This window comes from Staurois parvus, unplaced genomic scaffold (genome assembly GCF_062004578.1).
Source record: "Staurois parvus isolate SC_StPar_1 unplaced genomic scaffold, SC_StPar_1.0 ptg000195l, whole genome shotgun sequence".
In the NCBI taxonomy this organism is placed as follows: Eukaryota; Metazoa; Chordata; class Amphibia; order Anura; family Ranidae; genus Staurois; species Staurois parvus.
Window position 1 is genome coordinate 3,572,752 of NW_028317991.1, and position 23,889 is coordinate 3,596,640.

Sequence of the window (23,889 nt, forward strand, 5' to 3'; positions counted from 1 at the left end):
GGATGCATGCAGGTTTGACACGTTTGGTATGTATTTACTCGATTCAGCCCAATCTTTTTTTTTTCACTTAAAAAATTTGTATTCTATTGTTTTGGTTTTTTTTTTACACTAAGATGTATGTTGTTGCACTTTTTTGCTGAAAATATGCATTTGATAAACGTAGTTGCTCAAATATTGTATAGCTTAAAAAATTGAAACTGCTGCCACTTTATTCTTTATTCTCCAATAGAATTGTTCGTGGGGTCATTTTCTAGAAAACATTTTTTAAAAAATGCAGATTTTAACTTTCACAACTTTCCCCGATAAACAAGTAGTGTCTTACCCCGCCCGCTGCACAGTGCAGCGCCCTGCAGTACCCATAATCATCCATGAGGGGGCGGGCACGCACCTCTCGGAGTCGCTCCCGGGGTTTGGTAAGTTTGTGTCCAGTTGTAGAAGTTGGCTGCAGACTCCTCCCCGCCATATCCGTTCTTCTGTCCCGGGACAGAGGCCATCTCCTCCCCGGAGCCGGGCGGTGGGTACCGGGCAGTCATGCGGACTGTGTAGGTGAAGGTGGAGAATGTGGGGGGCTCTGCACACCCTCACCCTGCTGCTGCTGGCTGTGCTAGGAGGGGCCCGGACCAGGTTCACCTTCCCTCTCCGGATCTCCCCAGCCCTGGTCAACCAGCCCCAGCTTGTGCCCACCACCACTGCCAAGGACATCATGGGACTGGCCCTGGCCTCCGACCCCAGCGGGAATATCAACTTCATGACCATGGTGAACAACCTGGAGGGGGACTCCGGCAGGGGCTACTACCTGGAGATGATGATCGGGACCCCCCCACAGTCAGTAAGTCACCATAGATTATGGGGGAGAGGGGGTGTGTAACAATATTCAGGACTGCTCAGTCCTCCAGGGAACAACTAATTCTACCTCCACCACTGGGGCAATTGTAGAAGTAGTGCCATCTGCCCCCTCCAAGCAATGAGTTAGTTATGGGGCAGTGCAATCTCTGCTTCCACTGGGGCAATTGTAGAAGTAGTGCCATCTGCCCCCTCCAAGCAATGAGTTAGTTATGTGGCAGTGCAATCTCCGCTTCCACTGGGAAGTTGTAGGAATAGCACAATCTGCCCACCACCCACATCCATTGGTTTGGTTTTGGGGAAGTGCAATCTTCCCTTGCACTGGGATAGTTGAAGGGTTCCCCTTATCCCTCTGGGGTAGTAGTTGTGGGGGCAGTAAACCCCCCCACACGCCAATGAGGCAGGTGTAATAGGAGTAATGTAACCTGCCTGCTCTACCTCCCACCCACCGGGTTAGTTACTGGGGTAGTTGCAACATTCCCTTTATCCAACTGGGGTAGTTTAGCAGTAGTGCAATCCCACCCCCAACCAATGGGTTAGTTATGGGGTAGTGCAATCTCCACTTCCACTGGGGTAGTTGTAACATCCCCCTTATCCCACTGGGGTAGTTTTAGCAGTAGTGCAATCCCTCCCCCAACCAATGGGTTAGTTATGGGGCAGTGCAATCTCCACTTCCACTCACGCAGTTGTAGCAGTAGTGCAATTTCCCCCTCCCCCACCCACTGGGTTTTTAATGGGGCAGTGCAATGTTTGCTTCCACTGGGGTAGCTATAGGATTCCCCCTTAATTGATTGGGGTAGTTGTGGGGCAGTAAAATCCCTCCCTACTGGGTTAGTTGTAAGGTTCCCCTATCCCACTGAAGTGGTTGTAGGAGTAGTGCAACCTTCCCCGCCCACTGGGTATGAATGGGGCAGTGCAATCTCCACTTCTCCATCACACTCAGTCCTCACCCTGCTTCAGGAGTAGTGAAGCCCCCCACCAATCCCCAACTAGCGTAGTCACAGTAGCAGTGCAGTGCCCCCCACCTCTTCCCCACTAGACTAGTTATAGGGGCCCTGGGGTAGCTGCGGGTGCTCTGTCCCCCAGTTATTTCCCCTTATAGAGACCCCCCTCCCGGTCATTATAGAGATCACTTATTTCCCCTATGGCCTCTGATGTGGATGGATTTGTTAGCATTTCCTGCTTTTCTGAATTTATTTTCTCCTCAAATGTTTATAAACTGAAGTTTGTTTTTATACAATAACGATACATTGTTTACACTCCTATTACTATAACAAGCAGGAGAGCCCTGCAACCCATGTGGACTCCTTCCTGGCATACTGAGAACCAGATGGGGGGGTGCACAGCTGTTGTCATTTCCCACCTGGAGGGGGGGGCACTGTACTGGGGGAGATTGCCTCTTCCCATCCATACTGATATATACATACTATCGGGTAGACTGACAACTCATGGGCCCCCTGGGCAATAGGGGATCATGGGGCCCCTGTGTCCTTGCCCACACTCAAAGCCTAGGAAAAAGGTACCAGGGGCATCTCATGGGGCCCCCTACTGACCCCGGGCCCTCGAGCAGTGCCCGAGTTCCAAATGGTCAGTCCGCCCCTGCATACTATATACATGGGGTCCATTCTGGTCCTTGGCTTAAAGCAGAACTCTGGGCAAAAGCTAATTTGGATTTCAAATTCCCTACCGCTTTCTCTCCTCTCCTACCACTGAGAATATGGAGCATCTGCCTCCATAATATACATCCCCACTTGCCCACTCTTAGCTGCGGGAAACCTCCCTGCACCGCTCCTGTGTGCAGCCTGGGTTCACAGAGAAGCAGTGGGGAAACTGCATGTGATTTGGACAGGAATCGCATTCCTGTTCAAATCGCATGCTATTCTTGGTGCAATTTACATCCATACATTTTGAATGGACACAAATCACACCGCAAAGTTTTGGTGCTCATGCTGAAAAAAAAAAAAAAAAAGATAGTGCATCCCTAGTCTCCTGTTTGTAAAACCAGTGGCTGCTATGCCTCCTATTCCCCCATCCACTGCTCTTGGCACTTCTCTTCTGTATTTCTTTCTCCAGGAAGCAGTGATGTCATTCAGCCCCACTTGCAGTGGTGGGCAGACCAAAACTCTTGACACATTCAAAATGTACAGGTCTAGTGTACCCGCCCACATTCACTACAATTCCCTGTGGTTGATGGGAACTATAGTTTCCTTTTACTGCAGAGAGAGAGGAGATGATATGATGTAATCTCAGCTGTTACACCTCCTTCCTGGTAGAGCAGATGCTCTTATCTTTTGAATGACAGAGATGAGATCATGAAAATTCAATTAGACTTTTCTCCTAAATGGGAAGGCTTTTCAAAACTTTAATCACTGTTTAGTGTTTTGTGTAGGGGGGTGTACTAATGGGTGATTTATTTTTCTATCCCGCAGTTCTTCTTTTAGGTGTAGAATATCAGGAGAGCCTGAGCATCCTTTTTGGGGTGTGTAGAGTTCATGCAAGGTCTGTGCATCCCTGAGATGGGATTTTTGGGGTGTGTAGAGTTCATGCAAGGTCTGTGCATCCCTGAGATGGGATTTTTGGGGTGTGTAGCGTTCACGCAAGATCTGTGCATCCCTGAGATGGGATTTTTGGGGTGTGTAGAGTTCACGCAAGGTCTGTGCATCCCTGAGATGGGATTTTTGGGGTGTGTAGCGTTCACGCAAGATCTGTGCATCCCTGAGATGGGATTTTTGGGGTGTGTAGAGTTCATGCAAGGTCTGTGCATCCCTGAGATGGGATTTTTGGGGTGTGTAGAGTTCATGCAAGGTCTGTGCATCCCTGAGATGGGATTTTTGGGGTGTGTAGCGTTCACGCAAGATCTGTGCATCCCTGAGATGGGATTTTTGGGGTGTGTAGAGTTCATGCAAGGTCTGTGCATCCCTGAGATGGGATTTTTGGGGTGTGTAGAGTTCATGCAAGGTCTGTGCATCCCTGAGATGGGATTTTTGGGGTGTGTAGAGTTCATGCAAGGTCTGTGCATCCCTGAGATGGGATTTTTGGGGTGTGTAGAGTTCATGCAAGGTCTGTGCATCCCTGAGATGGGATTTTTGGGGTGCTCTGTATAATGTGCCAGGTGCTGCGTTGGTTGCAAAGAAGTAATGTTTCTTCGCTGCTTAATCATAACCGTCAGATGGAAATCTTTTTTTTTTTTTTTTTTAATAATTACATTAAACATTTCTTCTCTCTTCTTGCTTCACAAATTCTGCCCCAGTCATGCTGGCTGAAACCCAGAAAGTGGGTGCCCCTTGAGCCCACCAGGACCCATGGAGTCTCACTAGACTGTATGTGTGCTCCTGTTTAGAATTACAGCACATCACTTGAGTAGAGTAGGAAATGGTTAAAACCTCAAATAGCAGCACTAGGGTTGTCAGTTCAAATCCCAACCACAGCACCCATGTTCTCCCTGTGCCTGTGTGGATTTGCTCCGGGTACTCCGGTTTCCTCTGGCACCTTTTCCACATGAATTTTGATATATAAACAGCTCTTTGACATCCCTGCATGTAATCCCAGGACCCTTTGATAATGTGCACCGCACGAAACGCGTCAGAGGGGGCTGCAGTATCTGCACTTCTGACCACCGCAGGTGGCCATCCTGATTATTATCTGGTCAGTGTTTTATTTGCATTTTACCTCTACAATTCATGTTGTACCTTTAATAAACTCAGTGTATACGGTATCACGCTATGTGGTGTCCCTTATTGGGCTCTCTTCAATGAGAGTCCCCACTTGCAGATTCTGCTCTAAAAGGGGACCCCGGATGGTGACACGCCTGAGACACGTATATGAAATTTGAAGTATTTACCCAAGTTGCGATTGGAAGGTGTATGACCCTGTCCCTATCTTGGCAATTGATGACCGCTATCAGATACTACAGGATAAATCTTACATGCGTTTTTTTGATGCACTTCTGGTGAGTGCGCAATTTTTACCCCAGATTTACCGTGTGATACACAGAATCTCATCCCACGCACCTACTAGGATCTATTGGATCCCCTGACCTTATTTTGGGACTTTTCATCTCACTTAACCTCACCGCAGTGTGACTTGACATTTGCACTTTATTTATAATATGTTATATATGCCATTTTTACTATTATAGCACTGCACCTTATATATGTTTTTTTATATATATTTATATGTACTTTATTGGAAGGTTCTCTCTTGGTTACCTTTTTGGTGTTCTAGCCGCTGTCCTTTGAGATCCCCGGATAGCGCTCGCATATTATCTTTTTATTATTTCTGTACCCTAAAGACAAGCTGGTAGGTTACTTGGTTCCCATCTAAATTGTCCCTAGTATGTGTATGTATAAATATGAGTTAGGGACCTTAGATTGTAAGCTCCTTGGGGGCAGGGACTGATGTGAGTGTACAATATATATATGAAGCACGGCACTATATTTGTACCTGTAATAATAAAATGATTATATAGCTGTCTGTATACCACTGAGGTGATCTCCCTTAGAGAGCCATAGATGATTTGATTTTCTGTCCTGCAACCAATTTCCCCCATCAACTCATTCAGTGTTGATGGGAGAATGCCTCCCGCAGCACTATTACATGCTGCCAGTGGGGAGCCTCACTGCCGGCAGAACACAATGATTACTGCTAGCCGCTATAGCCGCCGACAGTAATCATATGTAAAAAAAATCCAACAGGCTAGTTGCACCAAAGTCGATCGTTGAATGGACTTCAGTACAACCAGCCTGCCCATAGACGGATTGAATGTCAGCCGGTCCTTGCTGAACTGCCTGAGATTCAATCTAGGTATGGCTGGCTCGATAGGCTGTAACAGTTAATCTCTCTTCTACAGATGTCCCTTCGCTTCCTGTTCTGGTGACAACTGTAAGAATTGTAATTTGGGTTTCTTAAGACCTCTGTGGTATTGTATTCTGATAGCAGGGAACCATCCCTTCCATCAATCAGTGTTGCCAGCTGTAGCCAGCAGCACTGATCGTCCAGAAAAAAAAACCTGACAGCAGTGCAGGTGTTGATCGAATGAAAGCTTTCTAACAGTCCCATTTTAGAGAAATCGATCATTAAATCGATTTCTATCAGAACCATCCAAATTTTGATCCATCTCTGGCCAGCTTAAAGAGTAACTCCGCTACTGCTGAGAAAAAAAAACCTTGCCCTCTGGGTGATCAACATACACTGCAGGGATTTCAACAAACTTTCTGGCAGATTCCTACCCAGGGGCGGACTGACCATTTGAAAACTCGGGCACTGCCTGAGGGCTCGGGGTCAGTAGGGGGCCCCATGAGATGCCCCTGGTACCTTTTTCATAGGCTTTTTTGAGTTTGGGCAAGGACACAGGGGCCCCATGATCCCCTATTGCTCGGGGGCCCCATGAGTTGTCAGTCCGCCCCTGTTCCTGCCTTTTGTTATTCTGAAGAAAGAGCTGTTTGTCTGTGACCATGTGGAAGGTGAATCTTATGGGAGTGATTTCATCATTATCAGTCAGCTGCTGCATCTGCAGGGCTCTGAGGAAAGTGGCAGGGTCTGCATCCCTTTTAGATAAGATTTCCTATTAGGAGTATCTTACAAAAAATGACATTTTTGTTGCAGGGGATGCCTGAAATCTGCTTTGTATCTTGGTGCAGACTTCTTGGAAAATAAGTGAGCCAGTCACACAAGAAGGAAATGTTTCTGGGGGGGGAGCTGCAACTGTGTTCAGATGCCATATTGCATTGAATTTTTCTGAAAATAACGGTGGATTTGATTTAAATCACTAGTGAAAGGGCTCGATTTAAATCATAATTTTTAAATGGCACCTGTCATCTCTGTCCTGCATCAGCTCCTCCTCTGACCTGCTGTTGACTCACCGACAGTCCCATTCACTTTAATGAGACGGCTGGTGATGCGGCAGTGACACAACAAGGGGAGGGACGTGGCGGCAGCAGATGAGTGGATATCCACTAACAGGCGCTGCCATGATGGATCTACAATGACAGGTGCTCTTTAAATGTAAGGAATCCGACTCATTCTTGCTGGTAGTTAGAATCTTTAACCACTTCAAGTCCGGACACTTTCACCCCCTTCCAGTCCAGGCCAATTTTCAGCTTTCAGCGCTATCACACTTTGAATGACAATTGCGCGGTCATGCAACACTGTACCCATATGAATTTTTTAGCATTTTTTTGAGACAAAGCTTTATTTTGGTGGTATTTATTCACCACTGGGATTTTTATTTTTTTTGCTATGTAAATTAAATGTCCAAAAATTTTGAAAAAAACTGTTTTTCTTATAAAATTTTGCAAATAAATAGTATTTCATCATAAATCTTGGCCAAGATTTATTCCGTTCTATTTTTAGTAAAAAAAAAAAAAAAACCCAAATTAGTTTATAACCAAAAATTATAATTTTTAAACTTTTTTTTAAATTTTTTTTTTATATTTTTTATTTTTGTTTTTTACATACTGTCACCCTAGCAGCACAGTGTCACCAGATTTTTTTTTTTTTTTTTTACACTGATTGCTTTTACACCCATAAAGGCTGTAAAAGCAATCATTTCTCCTTCTCTCTAGCTGCATTCTTGCAGCCATTGAGAACTACTGAGTGAGCTGTGATTGGTCACAGCTTGTCACATGGTATAAGGCTGTTGTGAATAGCCTTGTACCATGTGACCTCTGTGATCATTCACAGATTTCACATGTAGTAAGCAATGATGTCAGAAGTGACATCTTGCTTACTACTCTGCATGTGATCACTGATTGGCCAATCATTGATCACATGATCAGGACCTCGTACAGAGGTCCCGTCCGACGATTGGTCTTCACTGTCTCCAGAGGACACAGCGGGCACTGGATCGTGTTGCTGTGCGCTCCCAGGGAGCCCTCACAAGCAGGGTGCGGGGAGGCTGTTTATAAATGGCCACCCGACCCTGCACTGCCACCGTCCGCCCGTTTATATACAACGGCCGGACATGAGGTGGTTAATATTTGCAAACAAAATGAAGGTTTCCTTTTTAGAATTATAAGCTGTCAGGTTAGTAAAACGGCGATATCAGAACCGATTTTAGGTTAATAGGTTAATCACACATAGCTGGAGAACGACTCAGATTCTTTTATTTCATGTTTTTTTCTCATGGTTACTGTGAAATTGTGTGAATGTATCAATGCAGTGCATGTTATCTCAGCTTGCAGAGCTCGGATTCATTGAATGAGTTTACCGAAAATCTAAATATTGCAGAATATACAGCCTCATGGTACATAACTACGCTCCATTTCATGCTGAATAAACTAAATGATTAAATAGAAAACTATCTTTAGATAGATTTTTACTCCAAAAGTATTTTATTAAAATAAATTTGATAAAAATTTAAAAAATCCGATTTAAATAAAAAAAATCCTAATTATTTTAATCATTGATTTTCTTATTTTTTTATTTTTATTTTTTTTTTATCTACCCTGTAAAATTACAGAGCTGCAGATTAAAAAGGAAAGGTCATTTGGAACTTGTGTTGCAATTGCATATGCTATTTTAATTTTCTTATTTGAAATTTTTTTTTTTTTAAGTGGAGTTGCCCTTTAAATCTTTGGATGGACTTGGGATTTTATCCTAGCATGGTCTGCCATAATGGGTCCTGGTGTGCATATTGGCAGTGCAGGGTATCTATCCCAGGAGAGGTGATAAGCCTGGTCACAATGTGTTTAGTTGTCAGAGGTCTTTTGTGGCTTTTGTTTTATCTCACAATAATGATCCCCATTTAAAGGATTTTCACAGCTCCAAGCAGATCTGGACTTACTTGCAGGCCATAGCCTGGAGCTCCAACAAGCCTGATTAAAGAACAAAGGTGTACCAAAGGGAAGGAGGGGGGAGCACTTACACGTTGACCATACACCACTAGAATTTCAGTTGTAAATCTCCATTTTTGGAATGTTTGTTCTACTTTCTAGTGGTTAGAGGGGTCAGATCGATGATTATTTTTCATCATAGTGACAAGAAAATTTGAAAGGCGCAGGATGGAATTTTTTTTTCCAAATTATTAAGGCAGGCCCTGCTACAATGTGACGTAGTGAGTGTACAGCTTGTATAACATGTAAATTTGCTGTCCCCTCAAAATAACTCAACACACAGCAACAAAAGTGAGTCCACCCCTAAGTGACAATGTCCAAATTGGGCCCAAAGTGTCAATATTTTGTGTGGCCACCATTATTTTCCAGCACTGCTTTAACCCTCTTGGGCATGGAGTTCACCAGAGCTTCACAGGTTGCCACTGGAGTCCTCTTCCACTCCTCCATGATGACATCATGGAGCTGGTGGATGTTAGAGACCTTGTGCTCCTCCACCTTCCATTTGAACTCCGGAAGCTCAGTGAAGTGAAAAGCGTGCTACTGCGTTAAGTTGCCACCTGTGCAATTTCCTTGCTACTAAATATTCCACGGTCAGCTGTTAGTGGTATTATAACAAAGTGGAAGCAACTGGGAACAACGGCAACTCAGCCACCAAGTGGTAGGCCATGTAAAATGACAGAGCGGGGTCAGTGCATGCTGAAGCACACAGTGCGCGGAAGTCACCAACTCTCTGCAGATTAGCTAAAGACCTCCGAACTTGGTGTGGCCTTCAGATTAGCACAACAACAGTGCATAGAGAACTTCATGGAATGGGTTTCCATGACCAAGCAACTGCATCCAAGCCTTACATCACCAAGTGCAATGCAATGTGTTGGATGCAGTGGTGTAAAGCACGTCGCCACTGGACTCTAGAGCAGTGGAGACGTGTTCTCTGGAGTGACCAATCACACTTCTCTGTCTGGCAGTCCAATGGATGTGGCTGGGTTTGGCGGTTGCCAGGAGAACGGTACTTGCCTGACTGCATTGTGCTAAGTGTAAAGTTTGTTGGAGGGGGGATTATGGTGTGGGGTTGTTTTTCAGGGGTAGGCTTGGCCCCCTAATTCCAGTGAAGGGAACTCTTAAGGTGACATTTTGGACAATTTCATGCTCCCAACTTTGTGGTAACAGTTTGGGGATGGCCCCTTCCTGTTCCAACATGACTGCGCACCAGTGTACAAAGCAAGATCCATAAAGACATAGAGGAGCCAGTTTGGGGTGGAGGAACTTGACTGGACTGCACAGAGTCCTGACCTCCACCCCATAGAACACCTTTGGGATGAATTTGAGTGGATACTGCAAGCCAGGCCTCCTCCCCCGACATCAGTGCCTGACCTCACAAATGTGCTTCTGGAAGAATGGTCAAACCTTCCCATAGACACCCTCCTAAACCTTGTGGACGGCCTTCCCAGAAGAGGTGAAGCTGTTATAGCTGCAAAGGGCGGGGCCAACTCAATATTGAACCCTACGGACTAAGACTGGGATGCCATTAAAGTGTATGTGCCTGTAAAGGCAGGATACCCAATACTTTTGGCAACATAGTATATATAATATTTTCTTTTTTTTTTTCAACTAGCGGGTAGAACAAAAAAAAAGAACCAATTTCCTCCACCCACATTCAATATGGATGGGGGAATCACCCTAGGGTCACACTTATGTGGATTTCAGGGCGTTTTCCAGTTTGCAGAATTGCACTACAGTCCATTTAACATTATTTCCTATAGACCTGGTACACATCTGTGCATTTTTTGGAAAAGGTCAGGGACTTATTTATTCCTGCAGCAGATTGTGTTTTGCATGTCATAGACTTCAATGGACCCGCAGCAAAAATGCAACTGTTGCGTTTTTTTATGTGTTTTTTGCATTTTTTTTTTTTTTCAAATTGGAAAGTATTGACTGCAATGTGACTTTTAATGGGTGTGACTTTGCTTCTACTTGAGTGCCAGTGTAAAGTCTCATCAAAGTTGCACTACATGAACAGAATTGTTATACTTTCCTATTAGCAAAAAAAGTTGCACCTAAGTTGCACCCACACAAAGTCAATACCTTCCTATTGGAGGAAAAAAAAGAGCGTAAAATGAATCAAGAATGCTTGTTCGAAAACTCAAAATGTACTGTGAAGTTGCGCAATCTACATAGCTGTGAACCTAGTGTCACTCCCAATGAGCTATTGTATTTTGTGGGTAGTGAGCCTTCCCCACTGGCAAAATACAATGATCAGTGTCGCAGGCTATAGCCGGCAGGACTGATTGTTCTGGAAAAACCCGTCAGGCTGGTTGTACAAAAGTCGATCCATAGAATAAACTTGTGTGCAACCAGCTTTTTCATAGATGTACTGAAATTCATCCGTTCCCTGCTGAACCAGCTGAAGTTTGATTCATGTATGGCCGGCTTAAGTCCACATGCACACTGCTGCTCATAAATGTGAATTTAGGAGCTTTTGGAATTTTTTTTTTTCCAAAGCCCCTAAAGGCAACGTAATAAGTCATGCACACATAGGCTTTTACCAGAGTTTAGCGGCATCGTTGAGGGAAGTTAAACCTCTCTCTCCTGAACGCAGAAAAATCATGTTCAGGAGAGGAACGTTTTGGCCAAAAAGCACTGCAAAAACACGTGTAAGCCCAACTTGGGCGTTTATTCATTTCAGTGGCAAGTACTCGTGGTACTGCGTTTTACATGTGTTTTTGCAGCGTTTACTGTTTTTCAGCTGCCAGGAGAGCTTGGCTTCCAAGGGAGCTTGGTGTTCATGTAGCCAACCAGCGTGTATAGTTTTTAATGTGGCAAAGACAATTTGTCACAAAAGTAAATGTTAAAAGTAAATTTAATTTCCAAGTACTTTTGGATGGGGCAGCACAGCTGCTAAATGGTTAGCACTTCCGCCTGGCAGTACTAGGGTCATTCGTTCAAATCACCTGCCTGGAGTTTGCATGTTCTCCCTGTGCCTGCGTGGGTTTCCTCCCGGTACTCTGGTTTCCTCCCACACTCCAAAGACATGCTGGTAGGTTAATTGGCTCCTGTCTAAATTGGCCCTAGTATGTGTATGTATGAATGTGAGTTAGGGACCTTAGATTGTATACCCCTTGAGGGTTAGGGACTGATGTAAATGTACAATATATATGTAAAGAGCTGCGGAAATTGACAGCGCTATGTAAGTAATAAAAAAGAACTAAAAGACATTCGTTAAATCATCAAACGACACCCCGAAAATCAAAATGAAAAAATGATGCAGCAGGCGAGTCCATTTTGCTGAAATTTCATTGCAGCAACTCAGAATGGTCCTCCGTAGTTTGTATGGCCCCCACGTGCTTGTATGCATTCCTGACAACATTGGGGAACGCTCCTAATGAGACGACGGATGGTGTCCTGGGGTATTTCCCCCCAGATCTGGACCAGGGCTTCACTGAGCTCCTGGACAGTCTGAGGTACAACCTGGCAGCGTCAAATGGACCGAAACATGACATCCCAGAAGCATTCTATTGGATTTAGGTCAGGTGAGTGTGGGGGCCATTCAATGATAATTCCTTTATCCTCCAGGAACTGCATACACTCTCCCCACATAAAGCCGGGCATTGTCATGCACCAGGAGGAACCCAGGACCCATTGCACCAGTGTAGGGTCTGACAATGGGTCCAAGGATTTCATCCCGATACCTAATGGCAGTCAGGGTGCCATTGTCTAGCCTGTAGAGGTCTGTGCGTCCCTCCATGGATATGCCTCCCCAGACCATCACTGACCCACCACCAAAACAGTCATGCTGAACGATGTTACAGGCAGCATAACATTCTCCACGGCTTCTCCAGACCCTTTCACGTCTGTCACATGTGCTCAGGGTGAACCTGCTCTCATCTGTGAAAAGCACAGGGCGCCAGTGGTGGACCTGCCAATGCTGGTATTCAATGGCAATAGCTAATTGAGTTCGTGGTGCTGGGCAGTGAGCACAGGACCTACTAGAGGACGTTGGGCCCTCAGGCCACCCTCATGAAGTCTGTTTCTGATTGTTTGGTCAGAGACATTCACATCAGTGGCCTGCTGGAGGTCATTTTGTAGGGCTCTGGCAGTGCTCATCCTGGTCCTCCTTGTACAAAGGAGCAGATACCAGTCCTGCTGATGGGTTAAGGACCTTCTAAGGCCCTGTCCAGCTCTCCTAGAGTAACCACCTGTCTCCTGGAATCTCCTCCATGCTCTTGAGACTGTGCTGGAGACACAGCAATCCTTCTAGCAATGGCACGTATTGATGTGCCATCCTGGTGGAGTTGGACTGCCTGTGCAACCTCTGTAGGGTCCAGGGATAGCCTCATGCTACCAGTAGAGACACTGACCCTAGCCAAATGCAAAACTAGTAGAAAACAGAAAAGATGAGTAGGGAAAAAAGTCAGTGGCCTCCACCTGTAAAACCATTCCTGTTTTGGGGGTTGTCTCATTGTTCCCCATCTAGTGCACCTGTTGTTAATTTCATTAACACCAAAGCAGCTGAAACTGATTAACAACCCCCTCTGCTACTTAACTGACCAGATCAATATTCCAGGAATTTAATGGACTGGATGCTGTAATCTGATTAAAAAGTGTTCCTTTAATTTTTTTGAGCTGTGTATTTCATGCATGTTATTTACCTGTAAAAATGTCCCTTTTGTAGACATTTGCTGAGTGTTGTCATCTTAGATGTGATGTCAGCAGACTCAGATGTCACTTCATAGTATTCCCCTTCACTTATTTCCCAGAAGCTACATAAAAGGTTATGTAGGGAGGTGAAAGAAGGGGTAGAGGAGCTGGGTCAGCACAGACCGTAATTAGACTAGAAGAGGAGAGGGCTGTGACATGCAAGAAGGGAGTGGGATGTGCTAGGAAATTAACTCTAAATTTTCCAAATTCAAAAGGCATGTTGCAAGTGAATAAATCGTGTATGGAAAGGAAAAATGCATTTTAAAGTGGTTGCAATCCCTTTTATATACACAGAGATGAAACGGGTCCTCCTACATAAGTTGTACCTGTTTATCTGCAGTATTCTCTTCTTTACAAATGTGCAAATGCAGAATTTATACTGCTTGTCTGAGCTTTCAGAAAGCAGGGGGTGGAGAGCTGAAGTTATACTCTGCAGAACTCAGTGAGACCTGATTGGAGTGGAAACACCCATCCACCGCCCCCCTTTCACACAGGAACAGAGCTGAGACTATCAATCGCAGGCTGTGTGCTGTAGCTCCCTCCCCTGTCCTTTTTGGGGGGGTTTTTCCCTTGTGGTGTCAGGAAAACTTGTCAGAAGTGACTCCTGCAGATAGCAGGGGAACGAATCGGCAGACAGAAATGACACCTCTGTGTGTTTTTTTTTGTTTTTTTTTTGTTTTTTTGCAGACACCATTTAACATGGTTTCATATGAGACACGCTCACATCTATGCTTTTTTGAGCTGCTGCATTCTTGAAAAGGATCAGGGACTTTGAAAAGCCAGATGTTGCTTTTTTTTTGGTTCAATAGACTTAAATGGAGACACGAAAAACATATTCAGGGTGCTTTTGACGCGTTTTTTAGTTGTTTTTTTTCCTTTGTCAAAAGTTTTTATTGAAACGCTAAGTAATACAGTAATAGCTGATCGCCCGCGCAGGGATGCCGTACAATAAATCACCAATAAGGAGAGTAACAGGTGATGATCAAATATTTAAGAACATTAATAGCAATATAACGCCGCCTAGAGGCCGAGGCTCTATCATGGCTTCCATGGTTCAGGAGGATGCCTTTTTAGTATTTAATCTGCCCAGCAACCCCCCCCCCCAAAGAAAAAAGCCTCAAAACCTGCATGAAGATAACGCAAAAAGCACTGCAAAACGGACAAAACGCAAACTGCATTGGTGTGAACCCGGCCTTAGTGCTCTGGATTGAGAAACGTACACCCTATAGAGCAGGGGCGGACTGACAACTCATGGGGCCCCCGGGCAATAGGGGATCATGGAGCCCCGGTGTCCTTGCCCAAACTCCAAAAAGCCTATGAATAGGGTACCAGGGGCATCTCATGGGGCCCCCTACTGACCCCGGGCCCTCGGGCAGTGCCCGAGTTTCCAAATGGTCAGTTTGCCCCTGCTATAGAGGGATATGTGTTGTTCATAGTTCATATCTGAGCTTTGCAGCCACTTTAAATTATTTGATTTTTTTTTTTGGGTGGCAGGTTCTCTTTAAAGCCAGCCAGTTTGGCGGGATGGTCCTTGCAGCCTGCTCCCGTTCCATTCTATACATTGGATTCCATGGCTCCTATTCCCCGTGGAAGAGATGTGTCCCGGTACGGAGCCAGCCGGATTCCAGGATCAGAGGCTGAGCAGATCTCTCTAATTGTGTAAACATGTTCTCTTGTACGGGGAGGTACAGCCTGCACACATGAAAGGAAGGGAGCTGCACCAAGAACACAGCCAGAGGCCACATCATTTATTTCCAAACCTGCTTAGTGGCAGCAAATATGCAGAGAGCTGTAGAGGGGAGGGGGGGGGGGGCAGGCAGGGGCGGCCTCTCGTTCGCTTTTCTTGCATTGTAATATCTTTTGGCCACTTTTGGCGTGTTTATATCTTTTGGATACAATTTAATCAGAGCCAAGTGAATGAATCATGTATTTAGCTGAGTGCTCTTTGGAGAGCGTGACAAAAGGGTTCAGATTTCTTCTGGGAATCAGCTAAAGCAAAGCAAACAAGGTCACCCTACATACTTGAGTAAGTACTAAACCCTCTGCGCAAAGTAACACCTTGAACACAATAAAAGAAAACTCCCCTGTAAACTATTTAGTAAAATTCTCACCCCAGCACTTTCAGTTTACAGCTTTCAATACTGCTGGCATCTGCTGTCTCTGTGCTGCTTCCCTGAACATCTGGTCTTCACAGGAGAGAATTAAAGTGTTACTAAACCCCGGACCCTGCATTCACTATATCTGGTCTCTCTCAGTACACAGAACATGGAACTGCAGTTATATTAGTAAATATAAACTGCTGAATAGCTTTTCTCATCAGCAGTATATGGCAGTCTTGTGACTTCTATCAGTGTCCAGCCGAGCACATATTAAAGCAGAGTTCTACCCAAAAGTGGAAGTTCCACTTTAAGGATTGGTCCCCCGCTCCCCATTAAAGATTGGCACCTTTGGGGAGAGGGTACCCAAAATTGACAGGTACCCGCTCCCACTTCCATTGCTATTGCTTAGGCGATCGGAAGCAGAAGTTGTCCTTCTACCCTCCTCCCCCGAAGTCTTGTAGGACACGTGACAGGTCCCAGAAGACAGGGCCATTCAGGAAGCGCAACTCTTCTCATGCATGTGCAGTGGGCACCCGGCTGTGAAGCTGAAAGTGCCCACACTGTAGATGCTGGCTCCTGGAATACAGGACGGCCGGTGAATCAGGCTGCAGCGGGCAGGGGTGTATTTACCACAAGGCATTTGCCTAGGGCGGCATTATTTAGGGGGGGCAGCCTTGCCCCCTGGAAGAAGGGACATATACGGCATGGGGACCAGGTGGGATCCGAGAGAGGCTTCGAGCTGCTTGATGGTGCATGCAGAGCCCAACTGTTCTCGGGGATGTCCAAAGCTGTGAAGGTGCATGTCTTTCTCTCTGCCGCTGTGGAGGGGGTGTTAGTGTAGGCTCTCTTGGGTGTGGGGGGGATGGGACAGGCGTTACATAGTTAGTCTGGCTGAAAAAAGACAAAAGTCCATCCAGGGGTGTTGTTGGTCACTGTCTCTCCGTGGGGGGGGGGGGGTGTCTGGTGTTGATCAGTGTGATGCTCTCTCTCTGCTGGGGAGGGGGGTGTCTGATTTGACTTTTGTGTTGCCTAGGGCAGCACGAAACCTAAATACTCCACTGGCGGCGGGGGCACCTTGAGATTCTGGGACAGGTGAGTGGCTGTTTTTTAAAAGTCAGCAGCTACAGTTTTTGTAGCTGCTGACTTTTATTTTTTTACAGAGTGAGTGGAACTCCGCTTTAAAGAGGAGTTTTCACTCTCCCCTATGAGGCTGCAGGACCCCTGACCCTCTGTTTGGACAGTGTTGATTGGCCCCGTGCTGATCACATGCACTCTCCCAAGAAAAAAAACAAAACTTTTTTTTGGAAATACATATCACACTGAGCATGTGCAGAGTGCCCACAAGGCTCTGTGCTATCAGCAGATGGATTGGGGACAGAATCAAACCGCCTTTTTACACAATGCGGAGGATTAACCCCTTAGGCTCCACAGTGAGTATGACAAGCATTACTGCATATACAGACTGATATTACTGTTGTGTGTTTAGTAACACTTTAAAGCAGAACTCCAGGCAAAAGCTTCTTTCCATGTCCTTGTTGCTGATTTTTTACCGTCACTGAATATGTAATCCATCTTCTGGTTCACTCAGTAATTGCTCTGAAATAGCCTACTCATTTTCAAATCAAACCATTAATTCTTTGGTTTCCTGTTTGTAAAACTGGTGGCTGTTATGCCTCCTATCCCCCAAGCCACTGGTCTTGGCACATCCCTTCTGTAGTTCTTTCTCCAGGAAGCAGTGATGTCATTCAACCTTAATGCAGTGGTGGATGGACCGAGACTCTGACACATTCAACATGCACAGGTCTAGTGTACCCGCCCACATTCACTACAATTTCTTGTGGTTGATGGGAACTGTAGTTTCCTTTTACTGCAGAAAGAGAGGAGAAGATATGATGTAATCCATGCTGTTACACCTCCTTCCTGTCAGAGTAGATGCAATGCACTGACACCCACTACAGATTGCAGGGGCAGTGCGATTTGAAAGCGGTGTGGGAAATGCGTACCCAAGTATGGGTTTCCCGAACCACGTTCTTGTGTGAACTGGGGCCAAATGAATTTTAGTGCACACAAGCAAAGTATACAACCCAATTTTTTAGTAAAGGATAAAAGATGGGGTTGTGTCGAGTAAACTGATACCAAACATGTCCTAAAACTGTGCAAGCCTGTGGACTTGCAAAAAACTATGGTAATAATCTCCATAGGCGACACTTTGAAAGCCTTTACGGGTTATGAGTTTAGAGTTGACCATAAATTATGGTCCTACAATTATTGCTCTCGCTACGTTTGTGATGATACCTTACATGTGTCACTCAATTGATGTGTACTTGCGTGCTCACCCTATACCAATTTTTTTTCCTTTTATGGGGTGTGTATGGGAGGTGATATAGGTGCATTAAAGAAAATGTAAATTATTTTATTTTATCTAACTCTTTTCTCATTCTGGGGTCATTGGTCACAGAAGGAAACGGGGAATGGAACATTCTCTGAACTGAACATTTTATTTTTTTTGTATATTATTCTGGTTGCTTTGCCTCACACCAACACTGCACTTTCATTCGCCTTCAGCGATCATTCGGTAGTAACTTGCACCCATGTGAATTCCGTCAAATAGCCTGGTATGGAAGGAGTTGGTTTTACAGTCTGTTATGTGAAAATCGTCTGTCCCGTCATTTACCTCTTTTCTGAGCTACGGAGGATTAAAGAAATTTCTGGTCAGCGAGATGTAAAGCTTGGAGTCATGAGGTTCCATGTGATCATCAGAGACTCTCAGGAATCCCTCAGCTGATGGAGCTGCACAGAGAGGTCCGTGTTCAAACCCCTGACCCAAAGAGACCTAAAGGATTCTCAAATGAGTTTCATCACCTGACGTTCCCCATGGGCCTGACATGGCATGTGACTTCTGCTGAACACTGTGGCGTCATTGTACATGAAAGTGTTGTGTAATGTGCAATCTAGTGTGGGAGTCACACAATGGGAACTGGAATGTCTCTTGTCTGCTTGTATGGTTACACATAGAATTCTATTATAATCATGTCCAGTGGTCAGTCAGGTTGGGGGTGTAGTGTTCTATATACAAAGTATAATAGAATTGTATCATGATCACATCCAGTGGTGGGTCATGTTGGGGGTGTAGTGTTCTATGTATAGAGTGTAATAGAATTGTATTATGGTCATGTCCAGTGGTCGCCATATTGTGAGTGTAGCGTTCTATGTATAGAATGTAATAGAATTATATTATGATTGTGTTCTATATACAAAGTATAATAGAATTGTATCATGATCACATCCAGTGGTCGGTCATGTTGGGGGTGTAGTGTTCTATGTATAGAGTATAATAGAATTGTATTATTATCATGGCCAGTGGTCCGTCATGTTGGGAATGTAGTGTTCTATGTATAGAGTGTAATAGAATTGTATTATGGTCATGTCCAGTGATCTGTCATGTTGGGGGTGTAGTGTTCTATGTATAGAGTGTAATAGAATTGTATTATGGTCGGTCATGTTGGGGGTGTAGTGTTCTATGGATAGAATGTAATAGAATTGTATTATCATGTCCAGTGGTCGTTATGTTGGAAGTGTAGTGTTCTATGTATAGAGTGTAATAGATTTGTATTATGGTCATGTCCAGTGGTGGGTCATGTTGGGGGTGTAGTGTTCTATGTATAGAGTGTAATGGAATTGAATTGTGGTCATGTCCAGTGGTCGTCATGTTGGGGGTGTAGTGTTCTATGTATAGAGTGTAATGGAATTGAATTGTGGTCATGTCCAGTGGTCGTCATGTTGGGGGTGTAGTGTTCTATGTAAAAAGTATAATAGAATTGTATTATGGTTATTTTGGGGGTGTAGTGTTCTGTGTATAGAGTGTAATAGAATTGTATTATGGTCATGTCCAGTGGTCGCCATATTGTGAGTGTAGCGTTCTATGTATAGAATGTAATAGAATTATATTATGATTGTGTTCTATATACAAAGTATAATAGAATTGTATCATGATCACATCCAGTGGTCGGTCATGTTGGGGGTGTAGTGTTCTATGTATAGAGTATAATAGAATTGTATTATTATCATGGCCAGTGGTCCGTCATGTTGGGAATGTAGTGTTCTATGTATAGAGTGTAATAGAATTGTATTATGGTCATGTCCAGTGATCTGTCATGTTGGGGGTGTAGTGTTCTATGTATAGAGTGTAATAGAATTGTATTATGGTCGGTCATGTTGGGGGTGTAGTGTTCTATGGATAGAATGTAATAGAATTGTATTATCATGTCCAGTGGTCGTTATGTTGGAAGTGTAGTGTTCTATGTATAGAGTGTAATAGATTTGTATTATGGTCATGTCCAGTGGTGGGTCATGTTGGGGGTGTAGTGTTCTATGTATAGAGTGTAATAGAATTGTATTATGGTAATGTCCAGTGGTTGGTCATGGTGGAGGTGTGGATGGCCAGCACTTGTACATTGTACACAGGTTACAATTATAAGTTCTAAAACCGGCATTGTAGGTTGTCAGGGTGTTTTACAGGAAAAAGCTGTAACGTGTTGCAAAGCTGAACTGATCATGGTAATGAAATGCCACTGCACAAGTCTGACAGGTTCCCCGGTCTGATGTCACAAACCCATGACCACCATGAGCAGAGATTGGTTCACGGACAATGGAATGTTGTGGTTTTTTTTGTTTTTTTTTTTCCCCTGGAAACCCTTTACAGTAAACACATTGATATACTGCTGTAACAGAATCCATACTAATAAAATATTTTCAGACTGCTGCTAGACAACCCACAGGAGAAGTCCATGATGGGGTCCCCTATTGCATACAGATCAGTGGGTTATATTCATACAATCTTGGGGAAAGTGCGATGTGTTTGCTGTTGCAGTCAGATTCCACATGTTATCTCCACATAGACTGGTTGGTATAATCCAGTTTTTTCCTGTTTTTGGGCGCTTTTAGATTTATGCGTACACAATAATGTGTTTTTTTAAATGCATGTTACAGCATGCATTATGTGTGGACAACCTTCTAACTGCAGATGGTATGACATTTAAAAGTTGGTGTTCTAACTAGCTCTGTCATTTTAGAAAGTGAAGATGATTTTGTTTAGCATGGGGAACCTCTATCAGGCAAACCTGTCAAGAGAGTCCACTGATGTTACAGTCCTTGTATAAATACAAGCCAGTGCTCTTGAAAGTGCAATATGACAGGAGATTATATATGGCAACAGGACTTAATCTCAACTTGACAATAGTTGAGGTCCCATATACAGACCTTGACTACCAAGACGTTTAATTTGAAAAGTAAGGTTTGTATGTCAACAAGCTTTTGCTTGCATCAAGCGACGTTTCCATACTAATCTTATGGGAAGGCAAAACCCACTTGAAGCAAGTCAAAAGCAGATCAGAAGGCGGTCACCTGTAGGTCAAAAGGACTTGTCAAGAAATTTGTGAAGGATCTGAAAAGCATCTTAAACTAATGTCCAGCCAATGACGCAAGCCAAAAGCCAGTCAACACAGGCCCTTACCGAAGTGCTTGAAGGTATCATAAGACACTTGGATACTTTAGAATAGAGACACAGGTCTGCAAAAAAATTTTATTCAAGAGCTGTTTTGGTTATTCCATATAATCTTTGTTTTTTGGTGTGCTGAATCCGAAAATGACCTCCATTTTGTCATAGGACATCACGTTTCCTGACAATTTAAGTAACTATGTTAAATAAGGCAATACCTCAAAATAAATGGAAATAGACTTATAAAATTAAAGTTATTACAATTTTTTCATGAAAATCCTTTTTTAAACTAAAATGAGCTCACCTACACACACTAAACTCGATTCTTCTTCCCTGTGAGGCTCCTCTTGGTGCATTTACGCTTGTGAGTAGCATCTGGAATGTCTCTCTGAAGCATCCAACAGTAGTCTGCCATCATTGTAATGCTCCATTTTCCCTGGTATCTTCTTTCCATCTCTTTAATGTCTTGGTGGAATCGTTCACCTTGTTCCTCACTCACAGCTCCCAACATTTCAGGAAAGTAGTCAAGGTGGGACTGGAGGAAATGCACTTTCAAACTCATCAGGCAACCTAAAGCTTGAATTGCTTTCAGCATTCGTCCGACGATCTTTTTGTAGTGAGGATCTTTGTTATTGCCTAAAAATTTCTGTACGACTTCTTTAAATGCAATCCACCCTTCTTTCTGAGGATTCGTCATGGTATTGACAATCTCTTGATCAACTATAAGCCTTCTAATGTCTGGTCCAATGAACACACCTTCAATTTTGCCTCCGACAGGCCTGGAAACTTGGTGACCAAGTATTTGAAGCATTCTCCATCTCTTGGAAGTGATTTTACGAATTGCTTCATCAATCCCAATTTTTTGTGGAGAGGTGGTAGAAGAACTTTATGGGAAGGTACCAAAGTTTCTCGGAGGACATTTTTTTCACCGACTGTTAGCATCCTCGGCTGCCAACTCTTCTTGCTCCAGTGATTTTGTTGGTCTCGACTGTCCCATAGACACAGAAAACAAGGGTATTTGGCATACCCAGGTTGTTGCCCAAGCAGCATGCACAAGACCTTCAAGTCCCCACACACTTGCCAACCATGGTCTTCATATTTAAGTTTACAAAGAACCAATTCCAAGTTCTCGTAGGTTTCCTTCAAGTGTACGGAATGACCTACAGGTATGGAAGCGTAAAAACCACCAGTGTGGAGTAAAACTGCTTTGAGACTTCTTTCTGAAGAATCTATAACAACAAAGGGCCAGAAGAGAACTAGGGAAATGCTGAAATAGAATTTTTTTTCCCCTAAAACTTGCTTACCTTATGTATATATTGCTGACCATCAGATTTACAGTGCTATATTTTTTTTTACATAACTCAGACAACCCCTTTAAGGTTTTTTTTTAGCATTTTATAGCTTAAATGCACTTCTGTGAATTAATGAATAGTAATTTGGACTTTAAATTTGTTTAAAAAACCCATAATATAAAAAAAATACCAAAAATTTAAAACTATTTGATAAATTTTAAGACCATTTTGCATTTTGTGGCAAATCATGATGTCTAGGAGTTTTTTCAATATTTTATTTGTTTTCAGCACACCAAAATACATGGAAATTAGATGAAAATAATCAAACAGCTTTTTAGTCGCAGACCTGTTCAGCTCGACTTGACAGCGGTTGAAGCCCCATTCACAGACCTTGCCTACCAAGACACAAGTTCAATTTGAAGAGTAAGGGTTGTATATCTAGAGGCTTTTGTATGGTTCAAGTGACATTTCTGGACTAATCTATGGGAAGGTAAAACCTACTTAAAGCAAGTCAGAAGGAGGTCACCTTTAGGTCAAAAGGACTTGTCAATAAATTCTTAAGGATTTCAAAAGCATCTATGCAATTTTCTTACAATTTTCTTCCCAATTTCCTTTAGATTTACCTTCAACTATGTGGTGCAAGGGCCTGCCTAATTGAATACAATTGAAAGTTTTGTTTAGGTTTGACCTCATATTATATGGTTTTTCGTAAATCTTAAGCAAAATTCTCAATAAAATTATATAATGTATGACCTGTCTCAGGATGGTCATACACAATACACTTTTCGTACAGTTTTCTGACCAATTTCCTTTAGATTTACCTGCAACTATGTAGTGTAAGGGCTTTCCTAATTGGATACAATTGAAAGTGTTGTTAGGTTTGACCTCCTATTATTATATGGTTTTTGGTAAATCTAAACCAAAAATCTCAAGAAAATTGTATAATATATGGCCAGCCTAATGTCCAACTGATGCCAATGACACAAGCCAAAATCACATCAACTTTTACCATGGTGCTTGGACACTTGTGTACTTTAGATTAGAAACATTTAAAAGTGAACTTTACTTGGGTTTAAATGTAAAAGTTCTACCTAAGAGCTGATACCACAAGACACATTCTAGTAAATTTTAGATCGAAAAGAGCTGCTTATGTGCTGATTTAGGGCTCATTCACACCATATGCATTGGGCAGCACAGTGGCTAAATGGTTAGCACTTCCGCCTGGCAGTACTAGGGTCGTTGGTTCGAATCCCAACCATGACACCACCTGCCTGGAGTTTGCGTGTTCTCCCTGAGCCTGTGTGCGTTTCCTCCAGGTACTCCGGTTTCCTTCCACACTCTGAAGACATGCTGGTAGGTTAACTGGATCCTGTCTAAATTTGCCCTAGTATGTGTATGTATGAATGTGAGTTAGGGACCTTAGATTGTACGCCCCTTGAGGGTTAGGGACTGATGTGAATGTACAATATATTTGTAAAGCGCTTCATAAATTGATGGCGCTATATAAGTACCTGAAGAAATAATAATAATATGCATTGGACTGCACTGAAGCAGCCTTGCCCAAGGGAGTCCCAATGCATAGACAAGGCATGTTCCCCTGAGTCCTATGAATTCAGTTCACACCAGTGCAC

General features: G+C 43.6%; 1 protein-coding gene across 1 annotated transcript in view; it reads left to right on the forward strand.

The window, feature by feature from the left end:
• The first annotated feature begins 452 nt into the window (after positions 1–452).
• The window catches only part of BACE2 (beta-secretase 2), an 87,394-nt gene continuing 63,957 nt past the window's right edge, over positions 453–23,889 (forward strand). The window contains exon 1 of the mRNA XM_089677897.1: positions 453–829. Within this exon, the coding sequence (XP_089534023.1) occupies positions 560–829 (270 nt within the window). The 5' untranslated portion in view covers positions 453–559. The remainder of the gene's footprint in view (positions 830–23,889) is intronic.